The 14,542-nt window shown below is 45.2% G+C and overlaps 2 protein-coding genes across 2 annotated transcripts in view; both read left to right on the top strand.

Moving 5' to 3' along the window:
• The window catches only part of SHLD1 (shieldin complex subunit 1), a 76,487-nt gene extending 66,717 nt beyond the window's left edge, over positions 1-9,770 (top strand). Inside the window, exon 12 of the mRNA XM_061989139.1 lies at positions 9,253-9,770. Coding sequence (XP_061845123.1) covers positions 9,253-9,755 — 503 coding nt within the window. The 3' untranslated portion in view covers positions 9,756-9,770. The remainder of the gene's footprint in view (positions 1-9,252) is intronic.
• A 291-nt stretch (positions 9,771-10,061) lies between these two features.
• The window catches only part of CHGB (chromogranin B), a 30,337-nt gene continuing 25,856 nt past the window's right edge, over positions 10,062-14,542 (top strand). Inside the window, exons 1-2 of the mRNA XM_061989133.1 lie at positions 10,062-10,150; positions 12,646-13,028. Coding sequence (XP_061845117.1) covers positions 12,890-13,028 — 139 coding nt within the window. The 5' untranslated portion in view covers positions 10,062-10,150; positions 12,646-12,889. The remainder of the gene's footprint in view (positions 10,151-12,645; positions 13,029-14,542) is intronic.

The following is a 14,542-nucleotide window of genomic DNA, read 5'->3' on the forward strand; positions in this document are numbered from 1 at the left end:
CAAATCCTGTTCTGAATTCTGGAGTTAACTTTGCTATTATCCGAACCCAGGGGCTGAATAAAAATCCCTTCTTTCTCTCTAATTAGAGTTCTTTGGGAAATTCTTCTTGTGTCAGATAGCTAACAGTTCATAAAGACCTGACTTTGTGGAGGCAGCTGGAAAAAAGAGAATAGACAAGACTGGAATTTATCGTTTTTAGGCAGAAAAAAACCTGAGGGGAAACAACTTCCATTTGCTTTAGCTGTGCAATGTGAATAAAATGAGATAGCTCCTTCAGGCACCATAAAACACAAACCCCAGTTTTCCTTCATAAAATTCTATACAAATCTTAAGCTGTGAAAATCAGGCAGGCAAAATTGTTTCACACTGGTTTCAAGCACTAGACTTTTGCTTTTATTCTGAAATAGGATGAGCTTAAAGACAAATAGGATCTGGGACTAAATTAGAGCCTCCATGTATGAAAAAGCAGCACTGCAGGTTAATGATTAAAAGAAGGAAAAATCAATCTTTTTCATAGAGGATTCCTGCCTGCTTCCAGGAGGAAAGAGATCAACATTGACTCAAATGATGTGAATCCTCCCCATGGGCAGAGAGATGCTGTGGTCCTGGTGAGCAGGGACTTGACATGAGAGGATGGTTCTTACTTCCACCTGCAGAGGAGACAAAGACTTGGCTTGAGGATGCTCGTGTCAGATCCTGTCAGTCAGATTGAAAGCTCATTGAGATGTTTTAGCTTGGCTCAGGAGTGAGTTGTCTAGCACAGCACTGCTGTGTCTGTGCACGTGAGCATGCATAGTGCTGTTCTTGCAGTTGCTTCCCCACATACTCCTAGTGCCTAGTTGGAAGCTGAGCAATTAACTTAAGATGCATTGACAGAGTTTCTTTTTGGAAATTGGTGCCTTTAGTGTTACACAAACAGAGTGAGTTTGGCTGTTGGTTCCCAGGAGTGTATGTGTAAGAGGAAGGCAGCAGATAGCTGCAGTTTATTAAAGCCCCTTGCTGTGCTCGTCTGCTGGATAGTAACTTCCATTATTAATGTTTTCAGCTACATAAGCAGGTTTTTTTAATTGTTTATGTTCCAGAAAAAGGCTGCTTTTGATAGCAGAATCTTTAACCTTAGAGCTTAAGAAGCTTTTTTAAAAAGGGCAATTTGAGACAATTAGGATGCTCTAGAGGTTTTTACTGGCTACAGAATCATGTAAATTAAACCACTCTAAATACATCTATTGGAAGAGTTCTTAATTTTGCTCTATTTTTAAGATGGTGATGAACTCCAAGGCAGGAACTTGCCTTGTAAAAATAAAACCTCAGGCACCCCAGTTACATTGCTGCACATCTCTTCAGAGATACCGGGGGTCTTTGCCATGAGAGACATTCCTGTGTGCTGTTGCACTTGGAGCAACTGTTCACAGATGGTTGGTTACGTGCAAGGCCTGTTGCCCTGCGGCCTGTTCTGAGGATCCATCATCTACAGGCTCTCGGGGCACGGCCCTAAGTGATGGTATTTATGATGCTGACGCTGCTGCTGCCCATACCTATTGCTCTGGACTGTAGAGTCTGGTTGCTTAGGAACAGCTTTGTGAGATGACAGTGGTGCCTTTCTTGGCTTTCAGCAAATAGTGTTAATTTGTAGGAGTTCATAGTGTAGCTGACGTACTCTGTGATTTATTAACGACAGTGTGTTTAACTGGTGTGATCTCTAAAAGATTTCGTTTAGCAGAGTTTTCCAGCTGTCTTAAAAAGTAGGGAGCAGCAGGCATCAGCTGTGAGCTCTCAGAGCAGGGCAGAGCTTGATACCAAGTGTGACATTTGGAAGAGTGTCTAGGGCGATGTGCTATGCCTGCTTATTCCATTTCAAAAGTGGTTTACCATTTGCCAGGCTTTTTATGTTTATGAATTTCAAATCCCTATGGGAGTTAGACAGAAGGGAAGGGTTTATACTTCACTGGAATAACTGCTTATATCTTACTGCATGCAATTTAAAGCCCCTCCCAACTTTTCACACCACAAACATGCAGCAGGTAGGGAGCCTGACTCAGTGCTGGGCTATACTATTGTTCCATCACTACGCGCCTTTTCTACTCCATACCATAAATTACTCCAGCCTCTTCCTTCCCTTCTCACTGCCTTTTGCTCACTCTCCCACACTCACCTCCTCCAGGTCTCTTGACAAGAGCAGCCAGCATTTGCACAGCTCCTGGCCAGCTCTTCAGCAGTCAGACACGGGGACAAGTGCGTGTCCTGTGGGCTGCTAGATGAAGAGTAGAGCTAGTTATGTCATGGTTAAAGCAGAGTCTTGCAGATACTGTCTTGTGAGCCTACTGCATATTATGGCACGAGAAGGCCGGTTGGTGTGTCAGGAAGACAGCAAAATAGCAAGGCTTATTATATTCTTATTTTCATTTTCATTTCATAGTTTAAATAGCCACAAGGAACAGTTTTTCTCTGCTTACAACAACCTATCTGAATGATAAGGGCATTGAAAATTCCATTTTGCCTTCGCTTTAAATGCTGGAAGGTCTCTCAAACAGTACAAGAAGAAAACAGCCTTTTTCTGCTAGGCAGAGATGCGTGCATAGAAGTTGAGAACTCCACCATAGTTCTTCAGTACTGTACAAGAAAGGCATTAGGATCCCTCCTTTACTCATTGATAGGTATTTGTATAGCACCTGCCAGGGTGATACTTGGTTTTTTGATACTTGTTTTTTTGGTGCAATCATACGATGCAAAAACATTCCAGTTCATGTACAGGGATGGAATCAGCAGTTCACACGTGGATTTTTTTAGCTCTTACAATCAATGGAAGTTTTATTAATGCAAGGAAGATTTGACAATAGGATTTGGTCCCAAAATCATAGACTCATGGAATCTTAAGGGTTGGACGGGACCTTTAGAGATCATCTAGTCCAACCCCCCTGCAGAAGCAGGATCACCTAGATCAGGTCACACAGGAACATGTCCAGGCAGGTCTTGAAGACCTCCAAGGAAGGAGCCTCCACAACCCCTCTGGGCAGCCTGTGCCAGGGCTCCCTCACCTCAACAGTGAAATAGCTTTTTCTTATGTTTAAGTGGAACTTTTTGTGTTCCAGCTTCATCCCATTACCCCTTGTCCTGTTGCTAGCTACTATAGAAAAAAGGGATGTCCCAACCTCCTGACACCCATCCTTTAGATATTTGTAAATGTTAATAAGATCTCCCCTCAGTCTCCTCTTCTCCAGACTAAACAGCCCCAGTTCCCACAGCCTTTCCTCATCAGGAAGATGCTCCAGTCCCCTGATCATCTTGGTGGCCCTGCACTGGCCTCTCTCCAGCAGTTCTCTGTCCCTCTTGAGCTGAGGAGCCCAGAACTGGACACAGGACTCCAGATGAGGCCTCACCAGGGCAGAGTAGAGAGGGAGAAGAACCTCCCTTGACCTGCTGCCCACACTCTTCTTGATGCATCCCAGGATGCCATTGGCCTTCTTGGCCGTGAGGGCACATTGCTGGCTCATGGTTAGTTTATTATCAATCAGGACTCGCAGGTCTCTCTCTGCAGAGCTGCTCTTCAGCAATTCAACCCCCAGCCAAAATTTCTGGCTTTGCCAATGCCTGAGCACTCTGGTATGTGATTACTGTCAGGCTGAAGTGCTGTATGAGATTTGGGTATAGCAAGCTCCTGCTTAAACTCTCCTTAAATTTCTTCTTTCTTCCCAGAGCAGAATGGAATTGCATTAGCATGATGATATGTGCACTCCCACTGGAAATCAACCAGGTGGAGAGGAAGCAAAAGACGTTTTTTTCTGCATTAGCCATCTCAAGTCAGCACGTAATTTTGAGGTGCGTGGGCATGTAGGGAGTTCTACTGTGACATGGGACCTCTTCTTGCGTCCTGTGCAGATAGATACATCAGGTTTGCTGTCAGTTGGGAGCTCTGCTCAAGCCCAAGTAGTATCACCTCTGCTTGAGCTTTCCCATGACATATGGACACATCTGATGGGGAGACAAGAAAGGATTTTCTAGGAGTGGTGAGGAAGCTGTAGAAACACTCAGAGGTGGCATCTGTGTTCTCTTGTTGTAGCACTTAATAGCAACCACAAGATTAAGAACCCTTTCTTATTTCTAGATGACTGCTTTCACCCCAGGTACATCCTGGCAAATCAGTAGGAAAAGTGAAATAGCACAATCTGTGAGAACTTCTGAATGGCCTTTTAATGGCTCGCGTCAACCAAAACAACTGGTAACTTCTGTCCTGCTTGTATGACTCATCATGCCCATGGATGTGGGAGTATGTTGTCTTTAATTGTAACAAGTCATACTGGGGAGAAGACTCCTGTGGGCAGAAAGACAATGCTCAGGTGTAGGAGGCAGGGCAGGTGGGGTGTCCAGGGCAAGAAATGGCTGATTTTGCGACCAACAGAGGAGAGTCTTCTGTCTTCCTCTCTGAGGAAAAGTTTGGGAGCACCAACTAGATGTAGTGCAGCAAGAGGCAGGACCTGTGGTCTTTTGCAGATGCAGAACTTGACGTAAATTCTTGGTGGTGCCTTGGGCAAGTATTTTAAACACTGACATGAGGGTCCAGAGCCTGAGTTTATCTCCCCAGCTAGAACATGTCTCCTGCTTTCACTCTTCAGCTACGCTGAAAAACAAGCTGTATTCAATTGTGCTCAGCCCCATCTGCTTCCAGGGAGAGTAGGTAAAGTGTTGGTGACTTTTGGGGTAGTCTTACACAAGGAAGAGTTTTTCTTTCATCTAGCTCTCTCCTTGCCTTTGTTTTTCCTTCCCACTGTTATGTTGCTCAGTTCTCTGGTAATCTTTGTCCAGGGATATTTCTTCAGGTAAGCTGTTCCTACTGGTCGCTTTGGGCCTGGCAGGATTGCTGTAGCAGGAAACAGACACGTCTCTTCTCAGTACAGCATCTCAGAGTTGAGTACCTAAATAATCTCTGTTCCTCAGAGATACTATGGATAATAGTCCTGTCAGTGACTTTCCAGCATAGGGATGTGGTTCAGCATCATCTAACCAACATCTGGCTGAGCTTCAGTCACTACTGTGATCATAAGAGCAATTTGTATGTCTCCAGATTCATTCAGTTTTGCTAAAAAATTGAAAAAAAACCTATTTTCCTCAGTCTCATAGTTTTCTTGGTCCTTGTTCAGGGTGGCACAATGGAGGGACCCTGAGAAATTCAGCCCTTGCTCCAAGTTACCTACAGTATGTGATCAGTCAAATGGCTGAAAGGAGTCAAGGACTTGAGCCGTTTAGAGAGGGCCTTGCTGTCCTTGTTGGACTTGGCTGCTCCAGTAGTGTTTGACACCTGAGAGCACCAGAGCAGTTCTTACGTGGGTATGGGATTGACATTCATTTAGATGGGCTTGTACTTCATCTGTGCCAGGGATGAGTCATTCCCAAGTCCTAGGGCACATGTTTCCTGCCCTGAACCAAGCAATGTAATCACCCTTTTCACAGAATTGCCGATGACAAAATGCTGTGGTTTAGTTCTCCCATACCCTGATCTATGGTATGAATCTCCCAGACCTTCATTACAGAATGGACTCTTGAGGGGAACCACACATCCTACATGCAGGATTCCTGGGAGGCAAATGTGTGAGAGGGCAGGGGTCTTGGACAAATCCAGTTATGGGTGCAACTAGAGAATTAGCAGCTGCTGGCACCCATCTAAGCTCCTGCAAGGACAGACACAGAGATCCCAGCAGCACCAGCAACTGCAGGGATCACTGCCTACCCGACTTAGGAGAGATTTCTTCTCCCAGAAAGCCAACAGTGTAGGAGCTGTGTTGTTTGAGGAATGTCTTATTTTCCACTCTGACCGTATGTGCTTGAACACAGTTACAGGGAGACTCAAACCACTATGTGAGCTGGTTTTGTAGAAGCACAAATAATAATGGTGCAGGGTTGTTGCATCACTGAAAGTGGCTCAAGTCCAAAGTGGGATTTGGTTGTGTGCTTTGGGCGATAGGGTTATGTGCCTGTACCAGATGGAGACTTTAATTTTTCATCAGCAGGTTTATAAACACAAAGAATATCCCTTTATCAGCCCCCAGGTCTTTTACTAATAAGCTGCAAATGCTAAACTTCAATTAGCTCGGAGTGGAGGCACAGATGAAATAAGAGACATTCTTACTGATGATTATCCATCATGTGAGAGTGAAATGAAGACATGAGTAATGACCCATTTAATCTTTTGGGGGCTTGTTGTTTTTTGGATTGTTTTATTCCTGCTAACAAACACTTGGTAGTGCAAATGACTGAAAATAGCTAAAAATTATTTGGGCCAGATTCTCTGCTGATGAAAACTCCATTGCAGGGGAATGGAGTGTGAGTTTTCAACCCTGCTTATCTTTGCATTGACTTATGTAGGTGTTGGACTAAGCCAACACAAGAGTATGTGACAGCTGTGCTGTTAAGTTTGCCATGGAAGGATAAAGAATTTACAAAACTGCATTTTTCCTGCTGCTGAGAGCTGGCCAGAGAGATCTAAGCTTTGAAGCAATGCTGCAGTGTGTTACCAGGGAATCCTGGCTTTCTTGAGAGGTTCAGGTGCATGGAGAGGGAAAGGGAATGATCAGTTTGATGCTGCCTTTGCCTTTAGCAGTATGTTTGCTGGCCTATGTGGCATGCTTGTATGCTGCACATGTGAGAAACCCTTTCTGGAACCTGCAGGCACCCAGCTACTGAGCTTGTGCCCCATGATTTATAAATCATTCAGGAGATTGTGCATTCAACAGCGGTACCAGCTCTTCAGAGGGTGCTAAGGAAGGACCTCTGCCTCAACTTAGGGAGGAAACGGGTCGAGTGTGTTTGCAAAAGTTAGTCTTGGCACAAAATATGAGAAGGTAGTGGGAAATTGTCAGGAAGGCTTAGTGGATCAAGATTGGTTCTAGGAATTCTGCATTTAGCTTTCCATATGTTCCCTTAAGAATACTTTGCTGGGAAGGTAATCCACTAAGAGGGTAGGATCTGCTGTTGAAAAATAGAGATAAGAACATTTAAGTCAGTAAATGAAAGAAAACTGTCCTCCTAATAATATAATTGAGTACTTTCTGGCTAATCAACCCCCAAAATGCACCCTTGAAGTACTTAATGCGTTGACACTTCTTCAGTGGATTGTATGGATTGAGCTTCAACTTAGGATGGCTGCTTCGTAGGTCATGCTGGGAGAAAGGCAGAATGGTATTGCAAAGGTCTCCCATGACACCATGAAACAAACAGGGTTTTGGTCTTTCCAGATGATTTAGGACTGAGATTTGTAGCTGGAGGCAGCTGCTGCTCATCTACAAAATGTGTCTGAGTGGTTCACAGTTGCCACAGAAGTTGGAGTGCAAGAGCCACATGATGGAATTCACAGAATCACAGAATCTTAAGGGTTGGAAGGGACCTCGAAAGATCATCCAGTCCAACCCCCCTGCCAGAGCAGGGCCACCTAGAGTAGGTCACACAGGAACTCGTCCAGGTGGGTTTGGAATGTCTCCAGAGGAGACTCCACAGCCCATCTGGGCAGCCTGTGCCAGTGCTCCCTCACTTGAACAGGGAAGAAGTTTTCCCTTGTGTTTCTTTGGAACCTCTTCTGTTCCAGCTTGTATCCATTGCCCCTTGTCCTATCATTGGACATCACTGAGAACAGCCTGGCTCCATGCTTCTGACACCTGCCCTTTACCTGTTTGTAAACATTAATGAGGTCACCCCTCAGTCTCCTCCAAGCTGAAGAGCCCCAGCTCCCTCAGCCTTTGATCAGAAGGGAGATGCTCCACTCCCTTGCATGAGGATTCAGTCCGTCCTTAACATAGGCACCGAAGCTGAAAGATTATTGAAGCAAAATGGACCTGTTCTCTTTCATTAGCTCTGATTTGCTACTCTGATGGCATATATCAATATTAAGAGAAGGCCACTAAGCTTTTATTTGTACTGCATTGGAAATGAGACATTGCAAAAGGAGAAGTTCTATTTAAAATTGCAGAATTGGAGATGAGGTGAAATTGAAAAGAAAGATCAAAGATAGAAAGCAGGGGGAGGAAGAAAGAGAAAATGTAAAGTATGGCTGCTTAGGTGTTTTAATGAATCTCTGACCACTCAGGAACGGGAGGGTAGTTCTTTGCCTACCGGGACAGAAAGAACAGCCTTCTGCTACGGTGCTGAGATTTCCTTTGAACATGGTCTCTTGCCAAAATGATGGACTGCATTCTGCTTCCTGTCTCACAGAATTAGAAAAGACCAAGCTATTTTCTGACTCCCTGTGCCCTGCTTATGTAACCTGCAGATGACAGCTCTGCAACCTCTGCCTGAGTCCTGGAAAATTTTCCTGTTGGTGACTCAGGTGCTTGGCAAAATGGGCTGTGATGGCAGACTCGGAGATGAGATTGCAGTTAGAGGCACTACCTGGCTACCAGAGCCCAGTTCAAGGTCTCTTTACAGAGGCTTTTCCTACTGGAAGCTGTGTGTGCCATGCTGGTCGTCCTGGTCATGTCGTTGCCAAGTGTCCCTGTGTTGATGCTGTATTAATTATGTGCAAGTACAAAGCATCCTCCTTGATTGCTTTGGAGCAGAGGAGAACCACGTCCCTGATTGTTGCCCAGAGATGTGCGTCAGTGAGAAAGAGGAGCTAGGCAAGAATGAATCCTTGGCCTTTACATAAATGTTATCTATAAAAATTCCTGCAGGATGTGGGAAGAGTGTTCAGTGCAGCTGGGCTGCAAAAATGGGACTTCATGGGGAAGCACAAGGTGCCCTTTTGCAGTTTGCATTCACAAACTCCATGCTGTCACTGTAACAGTTTTGGTTTGGAGGCTCTAGATCTGGACGAAAGATGGAGGACAGGACTGCACGTTGTGCTGTAGGAGTAAAACTGAGAACTATGAAAAGGGACAAAGGGACAAAAAGTAAACAGATGCAGAACTCCCTCAGCTGCAAACTATAAACTTTTCTGTGAGTCAGCTGTTTTCTCCAGCAGCAGCAGATCCAAATTTCCGCCTCTTTGGAAGGAGGACTGAGAGGAGATAGAAGTTGTGTGCTACCAAATAGGTTCAATCCTTTCAGTCACAGGATGAGTCTGGGACTACTATGAGATCCCCAAATACAGGCTATCTTATATGAATCTATGCAGCAAGCCCCTCTGGCCTTCTGGGCGAGTTTAAAGCAGTATTTAGCTGCTGCACAGAGCCTGCTTACCAGACTGCAGTGAGGAGGGACAAAAAAAGAGAGATCTTGCCACAGGGCTGACCTGATGACTAATGAATTTCATTGATCTTGTGCTTGCAGGAGAGAATGATCTACCCTCTGCAGCTCCTGAGAGCTTTTCTGCTGGAGGCTGTGAGAAAACAAATGTGAGAAGTTACCCAAAAGCAGGGCTTAGTGAGGCCACTGAACCCGACGATGCTGCGCTCTCGTGGATGTGTGAGCGCGACAGCAGAGAAGATAGCGGCATAAGGAAATCTCTTGATGGCTTCTACAGAATGTATTGCAAAAAACATCCAGACAGAACAGATCCCACCTACGAGGCTGCGTCACAATGTCTGTCACAGAAGATTTCAGAGCTATCAGACCAGGATGGCACCAAATATGCTTCGCGTTGCCTGCAAATGGCCCAGGTCATCTTGAACAGAGATGGGTGTAAGATCTTTCCAAACTACCCCGCTGCTGCTTGTTTTTCAAAGCCAGCTGAAGGAGAAGTCAAGTTGGAAGACAGAAAGAGAACTCCTGGACTCTCAGATGATGTCCTGCAATTTCTCTTGAAACAAACACAGGCAGAACACGAGAAGTGAGCAAGGCACTGGTTTGTTTATGTTATTGGAGCTTTGCTTTCACTCTGAAAATATGTGACTTTCTTGGAAAGACACTGTTGCTCTTAGCATCACCTTCAACACCACATATTCCATGGAAGGGTTCATCTGGAGCAGACCTTTCCACCTTGATCTCTGCAGGGCAGCAAAGCACAAAGAACATCTGTGGTCCCCACGTGGCTGTTTAGGATGTGTTGACTAATCAGGATGGGTCATGGGTGATACAATGCCTGTTGCTGGGACATCAACCATGATGATTTATACCTACCAGGCTTTAAAATTGCCCTACATCCCTACCCCAGACTGGCCCAAATTCAGCCCCTGTGTGTAGGCATGGATGTCCATGTTCAGTTGACTGATTGAACAAGCTTCTTACGGTATGTCCTAGACCTAGGAAGGAAACTTAGAAGTTAGTTCTGTACTTGCCTGATACTGTAATGCCTGTGTCTCCATGGAAGTGCCTGATCCCTCTGTGTGTACCTACAGACATATTATCCCACAGATCAATGCAAGTGAGCAAATTTGACAGAAAAAGCGTGTGTTTGCATGAGAGAAGTACAACTTCTGAGCAAGTTATGTTTTTTAACTTGAGGGATAAAAAAAGAGGAAGAAAAACTTTATGGCCTTTGTGACGTTTCTAACACTTGAAATGCACCAGCTGAGCAGACTGGGGATTTTTTTTTTCCTATCTATATGAGCTGGTTTAGGAGAACCTGAAATAGATTCTTTAGCGAGGGCACTGCAGAGTTGTCCTTAGGGAAGCTGTAGAGTTGGTGCCAACTGCAGTGGTAGCTGTCTGCTGTAAGATGCAGAGTACCTAGGAAAAGCAGAGCTCACATCTCAGCAGGCCCAAGACTGTGGGTAGCTTGGTTGAATCTGTAGAGGCAATGCTGCTTTCTCCAGCTCTCTCCAGTAGTTCCTGCTGATTGCAACTACCACAGGGTCTGAGGCCATAACTTTCACAGAGAGGGAGCCAATGCTCATTGCTTGGGTACACTCTGTTATCTTTGCTGGCACTGCATAAGACCTTTAGATTGCTTTCCTGGTGTGTTGATGAATGAGGGAAAATATTCTGTGAGATGTTCGAACCATGGAGGTGATTGCTCTCCAGTAGGGATCATTAGTTACAGTGAGGGTTTGATTCTTCTAACAATTTCTGCTGCTGTTCATAGCCAGAACTTTCTTGCTCTGGTTTTAGTTAGCAAGATCCACCACTGGCTGCAGAGGGAAATGGCCCAATGCACTGGTTGCCCAGCTTGGGTTGTGGTGACGCTGTCACTTGCCCTGTGACATTAAGAGATGGTCCAAAGGACAAAATCCCAGCAGTTGGTTTTAATCACTGCCACCTGGAGAATGTACAGTGCTCTGGGTCTGATGCATTGCTATGAATTTGGTCAGTCTCAATCTCCTTTGCTTTGTGCTTGTGGAAGCTGGCAGGGGATCCTAAGGAAAATAGCTGCCTGGAGGATGCTGGACTGGGGTCCCTCTCTTGAAGCCTTAGTGGGGAAGGGTGCTGCTGTCACACAAGGCTGCAATGAAGACCTCTCTGCTCAGCATGTGTAAGCCCTTTGAAGTGGTCACCCAGGAGCAAGCAGAGCTTCTGATTTCTCTCTGCACAGGTTGTCAGTCATTAAAGCTAAACTTTATCAGCTGCAGTTATTCTTATAAATGTTCTCTTCTTGAGCAGTGTGTCAGACTCTAAAAGAGACATTTGGGTTGGAGAAGATTGTTACATGGCAGTCCTTGCCAGGGTTGTCAGGCCCTCTGCTTTCATGTAGTTTTTGCTTTGTTTCACAGTTTGCTTGGGGAGCTTGCAAATGAAAGACACCTCAAAAAATTCTAAGCTTTGTCTTATTGTTAGATTTTCATTACATTTTAGAATAAGCCTAATTATTTGATGGCAGATTTTAATATTTTAGTTTCCTACAGCAGCAGAGCAGAGCTCAGCTGGATAAATTAGTCTCCAAAGTCCCATTGATTTTTAATGGTAACGAAACAAGCTGAATGTTCAGGAGAGTCTGACACTCTTGGCAGGTATCTGGTCTTAGAAGCCGAAACATGACAGAGTGTAGAATACCTGATCATTCCTACTGTGAAACCAACAGCTCCATTTCTGGAGAAACACTTAATTTGAGGAGGTGTTTCACTGGGATCTTATAGTTCAATCGCTTTTATTAAGTAAACAAGAGAATAACACTCAGCACTGCTTTTCCCACTCACTGCTCATTAATGTTTTACAAACCTGTGCTGGAACCTGCCGTGTGTATTTCTAAGTCCGTTGAAAGCCAAACTCTTTGTATTACTCATTTCCTTGATAAACATCTCTCCTTAATTTCTTCAAGACATGGCAATTGATTGCACAAAATCACAGAATCATTTAGGTTGGAAAAAACCTTTAAGATCATCAATTCCAACCCTTAGGCCAACACTGCCACGTCACCATTAAACCCTGTCCCTCAGTGCCACATCTACACATCTTTTAAGTGTTTCTAGGGATGGTGACTCCACCATTTCCCTGGGCAGCCTATTACAAGGTTTGATAGCCCTTTTGGTGAAGAAATTTTTCATCTCTCTCCATTGACACATGTTCCAAACAAGACTCACCAGTTGATTGGAACAGGCTGTACCTGAAAGAATCACAGTTCTATTTGTCATTTTAGGATGCTACACGGAAGAAATTGTAATAACTAATATTACCTCTGGTGAGCAAAGGGGAGCTAACTTCAGTCTGTTTGAATTTCTTAAGCTGATGTGCAGTTACAACTAAGATGTGTTGCTTCAAATTAACTAAGTTGGAATTATTTTTTTCCTCTTTCTGTGTGTTCTTTTCCTTTTTTGTCTCTTGCTTTTGTGGCTTTTCTTGGTGTAATAGAGGTGAATCCACCCACCTTCTGGATCCACTGAACTGCTCTGTAACAGACTGCTTCATCCTCTTCTTGCAAGGGAGTCTTCAGAAAGGTGGAAGCAGCTTTCAAGGAGCAATCAGCTTAAAATGTGTAGGGCTGCCAGGATCCTGTATCAAACCAGTCCTCAGCATTGCAGAGTGGGATGCCAACGTGCCTTACACCCCAGCAAACACAGCCAATGGGTGCTGTGTCTTCTGCCGCCAGTTGCAGATGAATAAACTTGGCCAGAGCTGTTACCCCCTACAAAAAAAACCCCAATGTCCAGCCAGTGATGGAGAAGAGGACAGACTCCAGACAGGAAGAGTGAGAGCACAGGGAGGAGGAGGGAAAAACTGCCCCAGGAGAACAGGTGAGTGAGTAAGTGCCTCAGATTGAGCTTCTGGGAGCTGCTGGCCTGGATGTTGCCCCCCCAGCTCCAGCCACTCCCCCTACAGACAGGGGAGGGAGGCAGCACTTCCCTGGGGCAGGAGGGCTACCCCAGCAGAGCAGACAGCTCCCAGGGCAGACTCCCTTCTCCTGACAGTCTGAACACAGCTTGACAGCATTTTGTTCTGTTTCACTCCTCACCGTTACCCCTCCACCAGCCCCAAGTTCCCTTCTGTCTTTCATGATGATAATGAGATCCCTGGAGGATTTTTCCTTTTAAAATGAAACAGCTCTCTCTGAGCCCAAAGAACCTGATGTCAGCAACAGAGAAATGAACCCCCACACAACCTTGTAAGGTCTTTCTCTTGGAGGCTTCCTATCTCCTGGCTCAGTGGCTTATTTACTGCTTTACTTCCTCTACCAGGAAGACATGTGCCATTGTGCATGTTTTCCACCCACTTGCTTGTCCACTGAAAGGGTAGTTTGCTGCAGTGGTGTTGTGTCCTAACAGGGGAGGCCATTCATTTTCCAGCATGGACATGTTCAAGGAAGCACAGAGAGTAAGGGGAAGGGATGTGCTTAAGGTGAGAGCTTATGAGCAAAGAGGAAAGGACTTTTGGAATCTCAAAGGTCAATATTAAGGTTCCCAGCTAATGTGGTTACTCCAGTAGAGCCACACCACTTGCAACAGTTTTAGCATTTCATCTTCAGCATTTCAGTTTGGAGGTAACTCTTACCCTGCCAGCCTAGCTGCTGAGACCTCTCATCTGTTCCCTCTGTGCTGGCCAGATCCCAGCACGGGGGTTTGCGTTTTGAGCGCGTCAGATTCCCTGCTGTGGTTTCAAATGGGGCTGCTATTCCTGCCTTACTGCCCCTGGCAGATTGGCACAGCTGCTCTGCTCTGCAGGTGTTTCCACCAAAGGCAATGGAAACTTGGCTGCTCTTGAACCAGAGCAAGAAGGGGCCCTGCAAGACCCAGCTGGCTGCAAATTATGGCCAGCATCTTTGAACTTGGTGCAATCTCTCTTTGCAAAGCGATTTATACTGGAGCTGTCTTGGTTTAGGTTGTTGTCCTTGAGTCATTGTGAAACTGATACATCTGGCTTCTTGGTGGTTCTGCTTGATGTGTTGATTGGTTTCTCTTATGGCAGGGGTGTTGTACACATGCTGGAGGATATACAAATTACTGGGGCAGACCCTCAGCTGCTCTCCAGGCTACTGGAGTTAAAGGTGCTAAGGGTAAAAAAGGAGTTGAGATATGAAGAGCCAGCATTGTGGTGGTCTGTCAGGATCCAGAGACAAGCGTCCTGCAGACAAAAACAAATATGGAGAGAAGTAATACCAACTTCTTCAGATACAGCTGGAAAAAACCAAATGCGCTCGAGTGTGCTGTCAGTAGTGACAGTTACAGTGCTAGCCTCTCCCTGCCAGCTCATGTTGATTAACCACCAGAGGTCTGTCACAAGGGCATTAATATTGATGGATGCAGGGAGCTAT

The sequence above is a fragment of the Colius striatus genome, chromosome 2, assembly GCF_028858725.1.
Source record: "Colius striatus isolate bColStr4 chromosome 2, bColStr4.1.hap1, whole genome shotgun sequence".
Classification (NCBI taxonomy): Eukaryota; Metazoa; Chordata; class Aves; order Coliiformes; family Coliidae; genus Colius; species Colius striatus.